At 45.7% G+C, this 15,692-nt stretch overlaps 1 protein-coding gene across 1 annotated transcript in view; it reads left to right on the forward strand.

Moving 5' to 3' along the window:
• The first annotated feature begins 962 nt into the window (after window positions 1-962).
• The window catches only part of clmn (calmin), an 85,339-nt gene continuing 70,609 nt past the window's right edge, over window positions 963-15,692 (forward strand). Inside the window, exons 1-4 of the mRNA XM_034159823.1 lie at window positions 963-1,049; window positions 11,332-11,427; window positions 13,077-13,160; window positions 13,249-13,341. Of these exons, the coding sequence (XP_034015714.1) occupies window positions 963-1,049; window positions 11,332-11,427; window positions 13,077-13,160; window positions 13,249-13,341 (360 nt within the window). The remainder of the gene's footprint in view (window positions 1,050-11,331; window positions 11,428-13,076; window positions 13,161-13,248; window positions 13,342-15,692) is intronic.

The raw sequence follows: 15,692 nt of genomic DNA on the forward strand, positions 1-15,692 counted from the left end.
CTTACATACGCAATACATACTCACTCTATCCGCTGATATCCGCAACTGACAGGGATTTACGGCTTGGCAGTGGACTGGGACAGTGTGTAAAACGAATATATAGTGTGCCTATCACGCCCACATCATGAACTAAAATAAGTTGTAGTGACTGCATACAGATTGGCCACAAATAAAGCGTTTGTATTACATCAGCTTTGCATCTGATTTGTGGACAATCTGTGAATGCATAACAAACACGTCATGTAAACACAAAGTACTATATGTGGCAGAAATCGACATACCTGCCAGTCAGTGCCGGTCCAGCTCTGGAGACATATGACGTAATAGCTGCTGCAATCCAACAATATACTGTAAAACCCCCAGCTGCAGCTGTGGACCTTCGTTCTCTTTCAGGACTTTCATTTAACACCAACAAAAGGTGGAGTTGCTGTTTAGCTCAACTCGCTGAACTCTCTCTTTTTGAAAAAACCACCCTCACAACCCCAAGCAGCTTCCCCCCTCCCACTCCCCAAACTCATGAACAGTTAACCCTTGTATGACACCATGAACATCAACTCTATGATCATTTCAATACCAATCAACTTGTCCAAGTCCAGCAATTGCATGCACAATATAACCACTGTTCCTGCATCACCTTCGCAGTGCCTTCACAATACATCTGTAATACTGCCATGATAATCGCAATGTGTCCGATCAGTTTCCTCAATACATGCGTTATACATCCGTGATTGTTTGTCATATATTCACTGTACATTATTACTATATCCATAATTTATACTGAGGATTTGTCATTTCAGGCCAATTTTGTTGCAGACGACAACGAACGCCCGAAATTTGTACACTCAATTCATGCGCAATTAATCCTCTCCCCAGTGGGACAGGGCCTTTAAGTGCTGTGATCAGCTGGAGTTTTGAACACTGGCTAAAGCCTGGTTGGGCACTGTCTAATCTCTGAATACACAATGTGTTTTTTCTGTGTCTCTGCAGTGGAAAGAGAAGTTGTTCAGAAGAGGACCTTCACCCGATGGATGAACCTGCATTTAGAGAAGGTTTGTTTGTGGCTCCCTGCAGTGTGTGTGTGTGTGTGTGTGTGTGTGTGTGTGTGTGTGTGTGTGTGTGTATGCAGTGCTGTCAGTATGGGTGGAGCTAACTTAAGGTGATCATTTAGCTGTCATATAATGTATTCAAGGCGGACCACACTCCTGTTGGCCCCTCCCCTTATCTGTGCAAATACTGTACAAGTGCTGCTGCTTTGGCAGCCAATCAGAAGCCTGCTAACAAATGTCTTCTTAATTGGACAAGTCACACACCGGCTTCTCGCCGAGCCCACAGTCCACCTCAGAATGTCGCCGGTTTGGTTCCAGGCCCAACTTTAACCATCTCTGCACGTTTCATCTTTTCTATAGGTCAATAGAATGAAACTGTTGACGCAAATCAACACACCACAGGAAGTTAAACTACAGCCAAAAAGCTTCTGCAGCATTTAGATCCTTCAAACAGTGGAAGTACACAGCAACAAAGCACAAAAATCTAAATTACAAGGCTGAAGATACAGGAAACAGGTGCAACTTATACTCTGGAAAACACCTGACTTTTATCTGTGTTGTCCAACACCTTTAAGTTCTAAAACTTGTATTTGGAGTTTCATGTTCAGCAGCTCCATGTGCAGGCAGAAAGTCTGGACCTGATATGACTGATTGGACGTCTGCAACCATTGCTGGGAAAGACATCCATGAGATGCGCCCTCTCAGTCTGTCTGCACCCTGGGCGACGCACCCTCTCAGTCTGTCTGCACGCTGGGCGACGCGCCCTCTCAGTCTGTCTGCACCCTGGGCGACGCGCCCTCTCAGTCTGTCTGCACGCTGGGCGACGCGCCCTCTCAGTCTGTCTGCACGCTGGGCGACGCGCCCTCTCAGTCTGTCTGCACGCTGGGCGACGCGCCCTCTCAGTCTGTCTGCACCCTGGGCGACGCGCCCTCTCAGTCTGTCTGCACCCTGGGCGACGCGCCCTCTCAGTCTGTCTGCACCCTGGGCGACGCGCCCTCTCAGTCTGTCTGCACCCTGGGCGACGCGCCCTCTCAGTCTGTCTGCACCCTGGGCGACGCGCCCTCTCAGTCTGTCTGCACCCTGGGCGACGCGCCCTCTCAGTCTGTTGCCCCCTCTCAGTCTGTCTGCACCCTGGGCGACGCGCCCTCTCAGTCTGTCTGCACTGCAGTCTATACAGCTCTCCATCCTTGCTGGTGTGACCAGCAGCACTTCCTGTCTCTTACCCCTGCTGGTTTAAGCTTTAAGTTGTTGGTTCAGTTTTCCCTGTGCTGCAGTCCGGGTGAGTTGGGAGAGCGATTGTCTTATGGAGACACAGTGAGCCTGTCTTGTCTGACTCACACTTTGGCTTGCCGTCAGGTCCTGGTCTCTGACAGTTGCCGTTTGTTTTGTGAGGTCTTGTGGGCCGGTCAGAGTTCTGAGTGAGACCTGGTTCAGTCCGTGTGGGATTATTATTCCTCTCAGATATAATCAGCCTTCTTGTCATTTTAAAGTTAAATAAGTGCACGACAACATGGGGTTTTATAAAGTCCATGTCCTGTCTTGTGGATGTTTGGTACTAACTCGTACCGAGTTATTAAATGAACTAATAGTAACGTGTGTTTGTTCCTCAGTTTCTTTGTTGACTTCAAACCGCAAACCAGGATTCAACCTTTGTTTGCAACCTGTCCTCTGTACGTTTCTGTCCACACGGAGTTACTGTGACCTAACACAGACAGACAGACAGACAGACACACAGACAGACAGACACTCACACACACACACACACACACACACACACACACACACACACACACACACACACACACAGACAGACAGAGAGACACTGATGGAGTTTCTCTGTTTAAACATTAACAACACGCTCTGAGTGTGTTTCAGTCTCTGTTCTTGGGGGGGGGGTCAGGTGGCTCCACGTGTCCCTGAACATATTTAGAAAAACATTGGTACCATGTCTGTGGTCTGGACGATTAAAGGTGAACTCCTGCTGGATTCACTGGAAGCTAAAAAAAGTTAGTTTTTGTTACCGTGTTTTAGAGAAGTAGTGAGGAGGGTTTTTGTTTTCAGTGGTGTGTGTGTGTGTGTGTGTGTGTGTGTGTTTCTGTCTGGCGTCCTGTCCTCTGTGTTCCCTACCTCTCACATGACTGCTGGGATAGGCTCCACTAGAGTGCCTTTATTCACTCCTTATTCTCTGTGAAGTCCGTAAAATTTTCACCGAAAACCAGATAAATTTTTCTAATGGTTTCCAGCTGCCAGTCTCTAACAGTTTCTGAAAAAATTCTGATGGAAAAAAAGCCCAAATCATTCCGCCATTTCCTGGCAATGAAAATCCGCCGAGGGGGCTGGACCACTCCTCACTCAAAGCCTGCTAACAGGCGAATGACGCAACCGACAGGCGTGGAAAAACTCACGCATGCACACGAGGGTTCAAGCTTGTCTGACGTAAAAACACGTGATTCAAATCCATATGGTTTTTGAAAAAAATAATAAGGTCAGATACTTTTCTAATAGACCTCGTATGTTGTGATCAGACAGGACATTTGATCTGATGTGAATGAAAAATCCATTCCACAAAATCTGTTATACAATGTTTATTACAGAGAAAACAATACAAAAACTTTAGGACGTTTTTTTGTCCGGTGACTGTGAATATCTGGTTTATACGATGACGGTTTAGGTGAGTTTTACTGGACATTGGACTGAACAATAAATTGACCTCTCAAAGCTTTGATGATGAAGTCTCTTCCATCCCACACGCTGACTTTATTTTCCCAAATTTTTCTTCAGTTCAGATCTGAAGGGAATCTGTACACCTTGAAGCCCTTGTTCAACAACCCGGCATTTTCAGTGAATAAATAAAACAGCTCATTTACATGCAGACACATTAACAGCGAATGCTATTTTGGAACCAAGATGGAACCACACCGACGGGCCACACTGCTATTTATTTATGTATTTATTTTTTGCCTTGTCATGTCACCACTCTCTGAATTAAGCCCCCCAACCCCCACCACCACACACACACACACACACACACACACACACACACACACACACACACACACACACACACACACACACACACACACACACACACACACACACACACGTGACTCTTCATTGGAGTCAGCAGGTATAGAAAATGAATGAATGACTCAAGAATAGGGATGGGAATCGGAACCAGTTCCTTTCGGGTATTGTTAAGAAATTATTCAATCCACTGACATCAATAACCTTTTTACGTAACGATTCCCTTATCGGTCCTTCAGAGTGGCCGTTGTTTTTGGGGATGTTTGTCAGGAAAATGATCATTTCTCTACATTGATTACAGACCCTGCCGTGTGTCTATAATCAGCTTTTCTGCAGCGCAGCATTGCTTTGAACCTTGAACCAATCGAAGCAGTGATTCACAGATTGAAGCAGTGCTTCGATGTGGTGCTTCGTTGATTCATTGTTTTATTTCGCTTTATCTTAATTTTCCCTGCTAAAACCCTAAAGAGTATTTGTCTGTGAGTATTGTGAGTTATATTCTTCTGAAACAGTTGATAGGTGTATTTTATAACTTAAAAACGGGAGCGATGCTAATAGCATGTCTATGGTGTTTTCAATATTAAAGTTAGCATTAAGCTGTTCACATCTCAGCACGTTTGTGTGCATTTGTTTTCTGTGTAATATTTAATGACTCATCATTTGTTGGAAAGAGTCAAATGTATTACAAATTGTAATATTATTTGAATTTATTTTTGTATATTAACAATAATAATAGCAACAACAACAATAATAGTAATAATAACTGATATTGCTACAATACAATTTTAGAGAAAGAGACAAAAAGAATTTGATAAAACAAAACAACAGAAGAGATAAAACCAATTAACAGTGAACATAAATAAATACATATATACAGAAATAAATAAATGTTTCCTGTGAACACCTAGTGACTCTTACACCTCCACTTCATCCCTGTTTTATTTAAGTTTAATGACAGTTTGTGTTATATGGCTGGGGGGGCCTGGCTGCCTTTTTGTTTCTGTCTTTTGGTTTTCCTTCCAGGTGGCTTGCATTTGGGACTGAGTGGCTGTGTAGCTGAGGTTATCAGGACCTCACCCTGATCACCTGCGGCTCGTCAGGACTCACAGCTGTGGTGCATCTATATGGATTGGAACATGGTGGCATTTAAGACTGGAGTATACAGTGTGTATTTGCCAGAGACTCGACCTTGTGACCAGACGGGTGAGATCGTCGTCTCGGGAGCCATCTCATCATCAGTGGATGCAGAGAACGTCCAGGGTTTGATGCACGGTCTGTGAAAGAGGAGGGGGTGAGGTCTCACGCTCGTCAGCACACTTCCTGAGGTACGTTAGATTTTGTGACTAACGTTTATACAGTCAGTAAATGTGGTGTCCCTCACACCTTATTATATTGAGCTGTACGTTAGTCATGTATCGGCTTCCACTGCAGTGGCCTGCAGGTTGGGAAGCTGATTAGTAATTAAGCCAGGAAGTGTTTGCTGTTTATGTACACCTTTGAGTGGTCTCTCTGTGTGTAGAGTGTGGACTCACATAATGGTTCCTTCTTTCACAGACTCGGTTTGTTGCGGCCACCTGGGGGGTGTCGGCGGGGTCCTTGGGTCCGAACGGCTTCTGGCTCCGGACCGTTAGCGCTGCTGGGAGCGCACCGTATCACCACCACGCCAGACCGCACACTCTTTTGTTGTTTTGTATCACATCACTGTTATGTATTAAATTCAGTTATCCTTTGTACCGTGCTCTGCTTATTTCATACTGGGTCCTTCAAACGCTGGTCGGTTCTCCGGGCTGCGTCCGACACATAACAGTAGTCTCTGGCCAAACATCACGGACCCAGCGGTAGCAGAGACTGTAACGCGCCGTGAAGGCGGCAGCAGACGTTCAGAAGTTATCCGGATCAGTTGCGGGTGCTCTCCGCCCGGATGGTGCGCGTTGGAGAACCCATTACCGAATACTGATTTGAGCGCTCGTGCAGCCGTGTTCCTGTGTTTGTGCCTTATCCGTGGGTCGTGGTGGAGTGTGACTGGCGACGGCTTCGCGTCACACTTCGACCGGATAAGAGGTTTGAACGGGAGCTGCAGGAGTGGGTCTGTAATGGGTGAACGCGCACGGCGGAGCTCTGTGGCACGGGTCGCGGTGCTTCCTGTGTTACAGTCGTAGCCCCGTTTCCCCGGGTAATGATATCCACTGCGTCTGTTGTCAGCTCCGGTGCTATTTAGTTGAATCACATTTTTGGTTGTGTGCTGCTCACAGGAAAAGCAGCATGAGTTTGTTTTCTCAGTTACCAAAGGGGGTTTTTCATTTTTAGCACTTTGGCTCCCTCTGTTGGTGACTGAGTCACATTACCGTCAAGCTCTTAAGTTGGAACAGGTGTGTTCCATTTGTTTGAGCTTGACGGTATAAATCACTTATTAGTTTTCTGTGTGTTCATTTTGTGTGGGTGTTTTTTGAGTTGGTTTTTGTGTGGGGTTTTTTTTTGTACACTATTTAGTGTCTGGGGTCGTGACCCTGCAGTTCTGTCAAAAAAAAAAAAAAAAAAGACCCAAGCAACCTTATGTTAGTCTGTTAGTCTTTCTTTTTATTTCTTTCAGTTTCACCTCCCAGGGTTTGATGGGATGGTCCCCTGGGGGGTCGTGGGGGGGTATTTGGGTTCCTTTTTCTTTTTTTTTTTTCTTTTTTTTTTTTTTTTTTTGTTATGCCCTCTCTTCTCCTCTGACTCCAGCCGTGTGAGCCGTAGTGTCGGCGTTGCTGGAGTGGTGCAGTTTGGTTGTGCTGGGCGTTTCCCAGGTAACCTCTGCACCCGGGAGGGGGGGGGGGGGGGGGGGGGGGTTGGGGTATTTTCTTTTTGTTCCCTCTCTTCTCCTCTGGCTCCAGCCGTGTGAGCCGTAGTGTTGGCGTTGCTGGAGTGGTGCAATTTGGTTGTGCTGGGCGTTTCCCAGGTAACCTCTGCACCCGGGAGGGGAGGGGGGGGGTTTGGGGTATTTTCTTTTTGTTCCCTCTCTTCTCCTCTGGCTCCAGCCGTGTGAGCCGTAGTGTCGGCGTTGCTGGAGCGGTGCAGTTTGGTTATGCTGGGCGTTTCCCAGGTAACCTCTGCACCTGGGGGGGGGATGTTTTTGTTTGTTGTTTCCCTGTTCCACCTCCGGCTTCAGCACGCCCTTGAGCCGTCTGCCATCGGCGTGGCTGAGGTTTGGGGCAGTGGGATATACCCGCAGCTAGTGGCTGGTTTAGAAGTCGGAGGAGTGGCGCCGTTTTGTGCTGTCTGCCATAACCGCTGTTCCACTCCTCCCGGTTGGCTTCTGGGGTATAGTCACGGTTGGTGACACTGGACGTGCTTCCAGTTTCCACTGCGCCAAGGGGGTGGGGTTGGGGTTGTTTTGTTTGTATGTTTTTTTTTTTCTCTCCTTTTGTTTTTCCCCCCAGTTTCCGCCCTCAGGGTTTGACTGTGGTGTCCTCTGGGGGGGAAAGGGCTGTGGGTCCATCTAGCCATAGACGGCCGGGGCTGGGTCCGTTGGTCATGAGGGGAGGCGTCTCCTGGGGTTGACGAGTGGTCCTCTGGGAGGCGCTGGGAGTCCCCGTGGGTGAAGTTGGATCCCAGAGGGCCCTCGGCTGTGGTTTTTACTCCTGGAGCTGGCGGGTAGTCCTCTGGGGGGTGTTGGTCCCTACATGTCGTTTGGGGGGGGGGGGGGGGGGGGGGTTTAGCGCTTTTGTTTGTGAGCTTGGGTTTGGGGTTTTTCTTTTCTCCTCTTCCCGGGGTTTGCTGGGGCGGTCCCCTGGGGAGGGGGGGGTGGTTTGGTTGTTTGTGTTTGTCTTTTTTGTTTTATGACTAATGACCGCACATGGTTGGATAAAGGCTGACCGCACAGGTTTAAGAACTCCTGGCCACACCTGTGCTAAGTGACTGACTGAAACAAAGGCAAGGATGCAGCCAGAGGAGAGGACATCAACCATTCTGTTGGAAGACGAATGCAGATGCGGTTTCCAGCCATGGTCCCTGGAGGGGGGTGTTTCTCCTGGTCCAGGTTTGTGTGGTCGCCGGGAGGCTTCCCGTGAGGGTGGGGTACTGTTGTATGGCTGGGGGGGCCTGGCTGCCTTTTTGTTTCTGTCTTTTGGTTTTCCTTCCAGGTGGCTTGCATTTGATCAGGACCTCACCCTGATCACCTGCGGCTCGTCAGGACTCATAGCTGTGGTGCATCTATATGGATTGGAACATGGTGGCATTTAAGACTGGAGTATACAGTGTGTATTTGCCAGAGACTCGACCTTGTGACCAGACGGGTGAGATCGTCGTCTCGGGAGCCATCTCATCATCAGTGGATGCAGAGAACGTCCAGGGTTTGATGCACGGTCTGTGAAAGAGGAGGGGGTGAGGTCTCACGCTCGTCAGCACACTTCCTGAGGTACGTTAGATTTTGTGACTAACATTTATACAGTCAGTAAATGTGGTGTCTCTCACACCTTATTATATTGAGCTGTACGTTAGTCATGTATCGGCTTCCACTGCAGTGGAGTTTTGTGAACTGGATGTTCCATGCCTGCAGGTTGGGAAGCTGATTAGTAATTAAGCCAGGAAGTGTTTGCTGTTTATGTACACCTTTGAGTGGTCTCTCTGTGTGTAGAGTGTGGACTCACATAATGGTTCCTTCTTTCACAGACTCGGTTTGTTGCGGCCACCTGGGGGGTGTCGGCGGGGTCCTTGGGTCCGAACGGCTTCTGGCTCCGGACCGTTAGCGCTGCTGGGAGCGCACCGTATCACCACCACGCCAGACCGCACACTCTTTTGTTGTTTTGTATCACATCACTGTTATGTATTAAATTCAGTTATCCTTTGTACCGTGCTCTGCTTATTTCATACTGGGTCCTTCAAACGCTGGTCGGTTCTCCGGGCTGCGTCCGACACATAACAGTTTGTTTCAGTCAAACCATATTTTCAATGTGTTAATTTCTTCAATGATTTCCTCCAGAACTATCTGCCAAAGTAGAAAACTGCTGCATCCTAGTAAGAGCAGAATACTACTGGGTTTTTTCTCACTAAATGGATGCTGCACTCACTGCAGTTTATTGTCTGGAATAGTCCCAGATTGCATTTCAGGAGTCAAATGATTTTAAATAGCAAGAAGGTGAGTTTGAGCTTATTTTCAAAAGGTTTTCTGTTTCAGGGTTTTTTTTTATTTTGATTTTATGTTTTTATGATGAACTAGATGATGGAGTTAAAAGTCTGATTCATACAAATAAAGAATGTGGTTAGTATATTGTCTCTGAGTTTCAGTCTTTATTTAAATCTCTGGCACATTATTAAACAGATTTACTCTCTGCTGCTGAAAACATACACTGAGGAAAAAACCTGCTGTAATCCTGTTTTGACCCTCACCGGGGGTCAAACTGGTGATATGATGTCATTTAATCTTTGCTGTTGTTTGATGAATGTGCGTGCAGTCGTGTGCACAGTTTCTCCTCCTGCATCCACAGAAGCCCGTCAGTGTGTTTGGTGGCTTCCCTCACTTCCCGTCACCTCCTGCAGGCAGGTTTGTTGTACTGCCCCAGAGTGCTGTATGTGGCCTGTGGGACACACACTGTGACGTTCATGTCTTCATCCTGACGTGTAAAAAACAAAAAAACCTGCTGTGAAAGTGATGTTTTCCTGTTTCTTTTTCTGTTCAGCAACTTTTTAAAATCTATTTTTTTTCTATTAATATGGTTTGTTTGCATTTATGTCTGAACATATGTGAAAACATGAAGTTAAAATAATGTACAACACTTGTCATGAATAGTTCAGGGCCCATATGCACGAATCATCTCAAAGTCCTCTCAAGGACCTCCTAACGTAGCCTAAAATTTCCTGGCAAGGAATCTTAGCCTGAGAGCAAGTCTGACTCTCAATTCTACCCCTTGGCCCTTCCCCTTCCCCTCCGTTTTGTGTGGGCACGAGAGACAGAGGGGTGTCTCAATTCTGTTTTTGGAGCGAGGTGGAGGGGCAGGCGGAGGGCTTCAAACCCCTCCAAACGGAGTGAATCTGGATTCACACTCCGTTTGGTGGGGTAGGAGGAGCTTACTGCTGTCTCCAAAGAAACAAACATGGCGCCGAAAAGCCGCGCAAATGAAAGCAGCTTTCAGTACAAACTACAGTGTTTAAAAAGTTATAACTTGACAAAAAAAAAAGTTTAGAGGCAGTTTTCTGTGACGACAGCGTGTATGCTGCTGGGTGCATGTTGTGTATATTGTCGTTCTGAGGAATATTGTAACTTAGTTCGTGTGCTGAGGCATTTTATAGTTTAACAGCTGAGTGGATCCTTGTCATTTGATTGGTGCTTTGTATGTCACATGACATGGATTAATTCATCCCGCTTGTGTTGCATAGCATTTAGAGTGCAATTTTTTTTTGTTCCTTACCACTGTTGCTCTGGGGGTTGATAAGGTTAGACCTTTCCTGTGTGAAGCGCCTTGAGGCAACTCTGTTCTGATTTGGCGCTATATAAATTGAATTCAATTGAAATTGAAAAAAATTGAAATTTGTTGAGTCCACATTTCAAATTGTTTTTTAAATCATGGACGTCGTGTCCTCCGGACAAAAGAGGAAAAAGACCATCCAGATTGTTACCAGCGCAAAGCTCAAAAGCCAGCATCTGTGATGGTATGGAGGTGTGTTAGTGCCCATGGCATGGACAACTTACACATCTGTGATGGCACCATCAATGCTTCGTAGTAAAAGAGTGCGGGTACTAGACTGGCCTGCACTTCAGCAATTAGTGTCCTCAGTTCCCAAACGCTTATTGAGTGTTGGATTATGGGATACATGAAAACCCACAATCTACTGGTGCCAGTGCGAGTTCTGGCACTTTTTCAGTTGATTTTTCATTGGTGCGAGAATTTTTTGGATTGCACCGAGTTTCAGGTTAATCGCGCATCCTACATCATTTAGTGTACATGGAGTAACGAGCTGCGTTTAACATTTCACGACCACCTCTCGCACTGTGCCTGTGCAAACACCGCAGACCTGTAATGTTTTTTTTTTTGTTTTTTACTTTGATGTCTCCCATCGAGAGTTTTGGAAAAAAAAAAAAGCTTCTGTTTACGTTTTGCTTCTGGAAACATGAGTCCGACGTGTGGTTTTTGAACATACAGTAGTGTTCAGATGACCTCTGACCTTTGCAGCTGACATACATCTGCTGAAGTCTTTTAATTCTTAACGTGTGTCTCTGTAGTTTTGGCAGTAATCTCTGACTGTGTGTCACACTGCTCACATGTCCTCTTGTCTGTCTCTGCAGTGTGACCCGCCCCTGAAGGTTGATGACCTGTTCCAGGACGTGCAGGATGGGCGTGTCCTCATGGCGCTGCTGGAGGAGCTCTCTGGCTGCAGGCTGGTCAGACTCTCTGGACACATTTTGATCTGCGTGATTTAGTTTACGGTGACAATCAGTCAGCCTGAGTCCCTCCACAGATCTGAACCGGATAAATCACAGGGGTTTTTTTTAATCATTTTTAAGGTCCTGTGACTTCATATACAGAAAACAAACAGTGCATTTGTTAATAATAATAATAATGATGATGATGATTTGTCAGGAATCGGGGGACCACTCCTTCCACAAGGCGTGCTCACAGGCGAATGACGTCACTGACAGGCGTGGAAAAACTCACGCATGCGCACGAGGGTTCAAGCATGTCTGACGTAAAAACATATGAATGAAATCCATATAGTTTAAAAAAAAATAAAAAGGTACGATACTTTATGGACAGACCTCGTATCTCCTGAAAACACATTAAGATACATAACAAAATGTGCTACACTCCAACCTTATAACGGACAAAGAAGGCTCACTGCAGCTGTATCACAGTGCATGAAAAAAACAGCTCTTGATATTCCCTAAAATGTTCTACATAAAACAGGTCCATCTGCATGGGTGAGGTTCAGCCGCAGCTTACTGCACATGCACGCTCCATGCACAGTGATAACTGGTGTCAAAAGATGCAGTATTCACATGGCTGTTTATCCAACCCTCATGGCAACATCCAGCGTAATGTCTCTTGCTGGTTGATTGTTGTTTGACCTGTCCTCTCGACCTGTTTCTTTACCAGAAAATGTCTCTACACCCTTTCCGTGTGTCCATCTGATACCACTGCGCCGGGCACCTGTTTTATGGTTGAACATTGTGGTTGGTTGATGTCATGATATGCCTACAGAATAGACCCAGCATGCCCTTGAATATTGTGAAGCCTTAATCCAGCCCCTTTGCACCCAGAGTTCAGGTTTATGCTCAGAATGTGTATCCTTTAGACCAGTTGTTGTTACATCAAACATTCATATTTTCCATCTGTACCTGCTCTGCAACGTGATTAGCTCATGCAGGTGTGCAACCAGTCAAGTACTAACAGACCCCTGCAAGCCCCAAATGAATTTTTATCGTATATTTTACACCATTGGACTTCATGAAAGCTTCCAGGGGGTGAATGCTTCATAACGTGGTCATGACAATGAAAAGAAACATTCATTAACACAGATTGTGGGACTTGGTGGTTCGCACTCTGGCCTCAGAGCAGGAAGGTCTGGGGTTGGGTTCCTTTCGTTGTGGAGTTGGCGTGTTCTCCCCCGTGTCCGTGTTTTCTTCTGCCATCATTAAAAATGTGCTCCTTTCTGTGCTTGTGAGCACGTTGTTGTTCGGAGGTCTGGAGTTGGTCCCTCGGAGCTGGACTATGGCTGCCCACTGCTCCTCGTGTATGTAGATCGACAGTTGAGGTTCTTCTGTCATTTTTTAAATTTTCTTCTATGAATGTAATAATGTGGTGCTTAAAAAAAAAAAAATCACCATTAAATATGTTTTACCATATTTTCCAGAGTATTTTTCTCTATTTTCAGCTCTTTATTATTGTTTTTTTTTTGTCCATTGTTACAGTTTACTTTTATTGTTTTCTTTGTTTCGTGCTTTGATTCCTGGGAAAGCTCGATTCTAATAAACATTTATTTATGAATATTTTTTTAGATTTATTAAAATGTTTCTTGTGCTGAATGTTTCAGCTTCATGGGTTCAAGAAGTCGTCCCATCGGATTTTCAGACTAAACAACATTGCTAAAGTTCTGTCATTCCTGGAGGAGAGAAACGTGAGTACCACATGGCGAGGCGCCATGCTGCCTGTTGATTGGCTGAAGTGGCTTCATGTGCACAACACGCCCCTTTTTGTGTGTTCAGGTAAAGCTGATCAGCATTGATGCAGCTGATGTTGCTGATGGAAACTCCTCCATCATCCTGGGACTTATCTGGAACATCATCCTCTTCTTCCAGGTAAACTAGGTTTCCTGTTAGGATGTTTCCTGTTACAGAGCAGAACCTGAACTCAAACAGGATAAATGCTAAATGGACTACATTTGTATCGCACTTTTCCATCTGCATCAGAAGGTCAAAGCGCTTTACAATTATCCCTCACATTCACCCTCTCATACAAACACACTCACTCACCGATGTCAGGGTGCTGCCACGTAAGGCACTCACTGCACATCGGGAGCAACTAGGGATTGTCCAAGGGCCCTTAGTGATTTTTCCGGTCTGGCTGGGTTTTGAACCGAGGATCCTCTGGTCTGAAGCCCAACACTTTAACCACTAGATAATCACCTCCCTGCAGCAAAATGTAGATTGCTCTCTGGGTTTTTTTCTACTGTCCATCCAATCATTATAAATTCTTTTAACACACATTCCCTGAGCTGCAATGTCAAAAACACTAGAAATATCGAAGTTGAATTACTTTAAACAGACTGATGTCTCAGGAGATGTGATGTGCAGAGGAAACTAAAATGGAACACGTGCTTGCAGATATTGCCTGAGTGAATGAAGATGGTAAGTGATAAAACAATAGCTTCCTGTGAGAGGCATCGCGATCAACTCTCTGGTGCACGGAGCCCTGAGCCGTGAGCCGACAGACGTTTTAGGGTGGAATGTTAAGTAACTCAGGGTAGTTCTGATGTAACAGTCCATCTGGAGGCAGAGTTTATAATCCGGCAGGTGTTACATCTCAAGAAGACCAGGCAAGGGGACGCAGCAAAACAGATTTATTATTTCCAAGGGCACAGCATTATGGAAGCGGAAGCTGGATAAGATGGAAGTACTCCAAGAACACCATCAGCGTCGTTCAGATGTCAATCAATCAATCAATCAATTTTTTTATATAGCGCCAAATCACAACAAACAGTTGCCCCAAGGCGCTTTATATTGTAAGGCAAGGCCATACAATAATTATGTAAAACCCCAACGGTCAAAACGACCCCCTGTGAGCAAGCACTTGGCTACAGTGGGAAGGAAAAACTCCCTTTTAACAGGAAGAAACCTCCAGCAGAACCAGGCTCAGGGAGGGGCAGTCTTCTGCTGGGACTGGTTGGGGCTGAGGGAGAATGAGGGAGGGAGAGGGAGAGCTGAGATGTGAGGCTAAAGGTGCACTGAGAAGAGCATGACTTTGATTCACGCACTAGCGCAACCCTTGTCATGCTGGTGAGTAAACTCTTTTTTAACGGGTGCAGACAGGACGCCAGAGGGGTGCATTTAAATTTTGAAATGTTCAAAAAAATCTTTCATGCACAAATGTCATGCTACGTGGTACGATCTAATCACCAACACGACATGCAGCTCATCGAGTGGAGTAAAGAAGTGAACAGAGCGAATGGTGACGTCAGCGGATTGCATCGTGAGAACGCAGTTTGTCTGAAGGATTATAACAAGAAGTTAAATCTGTTATAAACATACTTTAACAGCTGCACACAAGAAGGAAAGAACACGCAACTGTTTTACCAAGCCATGACAATGTAAACATGACAAATAATTATCTTTTTAGACAGCTCCAAATGCTTTCTCCAGCTCATAAGGTGCGCGCGAATGGCACCAGCTGAAACCTTCTCTGTGATTCAGGAAGCGATTAGAGCAGTTTTCACTGGCCAATTTGCAGAGAAAATGATTAATCCACCACAAAATAATTATTTTTTATACATAGCATCCAGCACAGAGCACGTGGCAGCCTGTAGAACAAAGAATGGTATCCAGCTGTAAACACAGCGGGTGGGATCTTCACAATGATGGGCATGCTACTGCATGAATCAAAGACATGCTCATGTCAGGGGGCCTTAACTCTGACGTCAGGATAGGAGGCAGTGGTCAAAGCATAGGAATAAAAGAAACACTGGGAATAATCACTGGAAATGCTGGGAAACACAAGAAAGCAGGATGGATCCATGACCACCTGACAGGGGACACACAACATGAAATGCCTTTTAATGGAGAACTAAGTAACTTTAGTCAGTTTTTTTGCCGTTTTCTGTTTTTTTTTTTTTTTTTTTTTTTTTTTTTTCTTTGTCACATTCTTCTGTACAGAGCTCCCCCTACAGCTCAGGAGTACATATGTCTCTAAACTCTTTCCATGTGCATTTGTTTTTACACAGTCCATGGAACCATGTCAAGAAAGCGAGAACCCACAGAGACCACAGTTTAGCTCAGGCAGATCTCTCTCTCTGTCTCTCTCTCTCGCTGTTGTCCTGTCGCACTGCATGCTGGGTGTGTGTGAGCGTGTTGCAGGTCGTGTGTGTGTTGAATGGAGTTGAGTGAGTGATTGGCACAAGTTTTCCACCTTCATGCTGTCACTCTTTGGGAGATGT

The sequence above is a fragment of the Thalassophryne amazonica genome, chromosome 19, assembly GCF_902500255.1.
Source record: "Thalassophryne amazonica chromosome 19, fThaAma1.1, whole genome shotgun sequence".
In the NCBI taxonomy this organism is placed as follows: Eukaryota; Metazoa; Chordata; class Actinopteri; order Batrachoidiformes; family Batrachoididae; genus Thalassophryne; species Thalassophryne amazonica.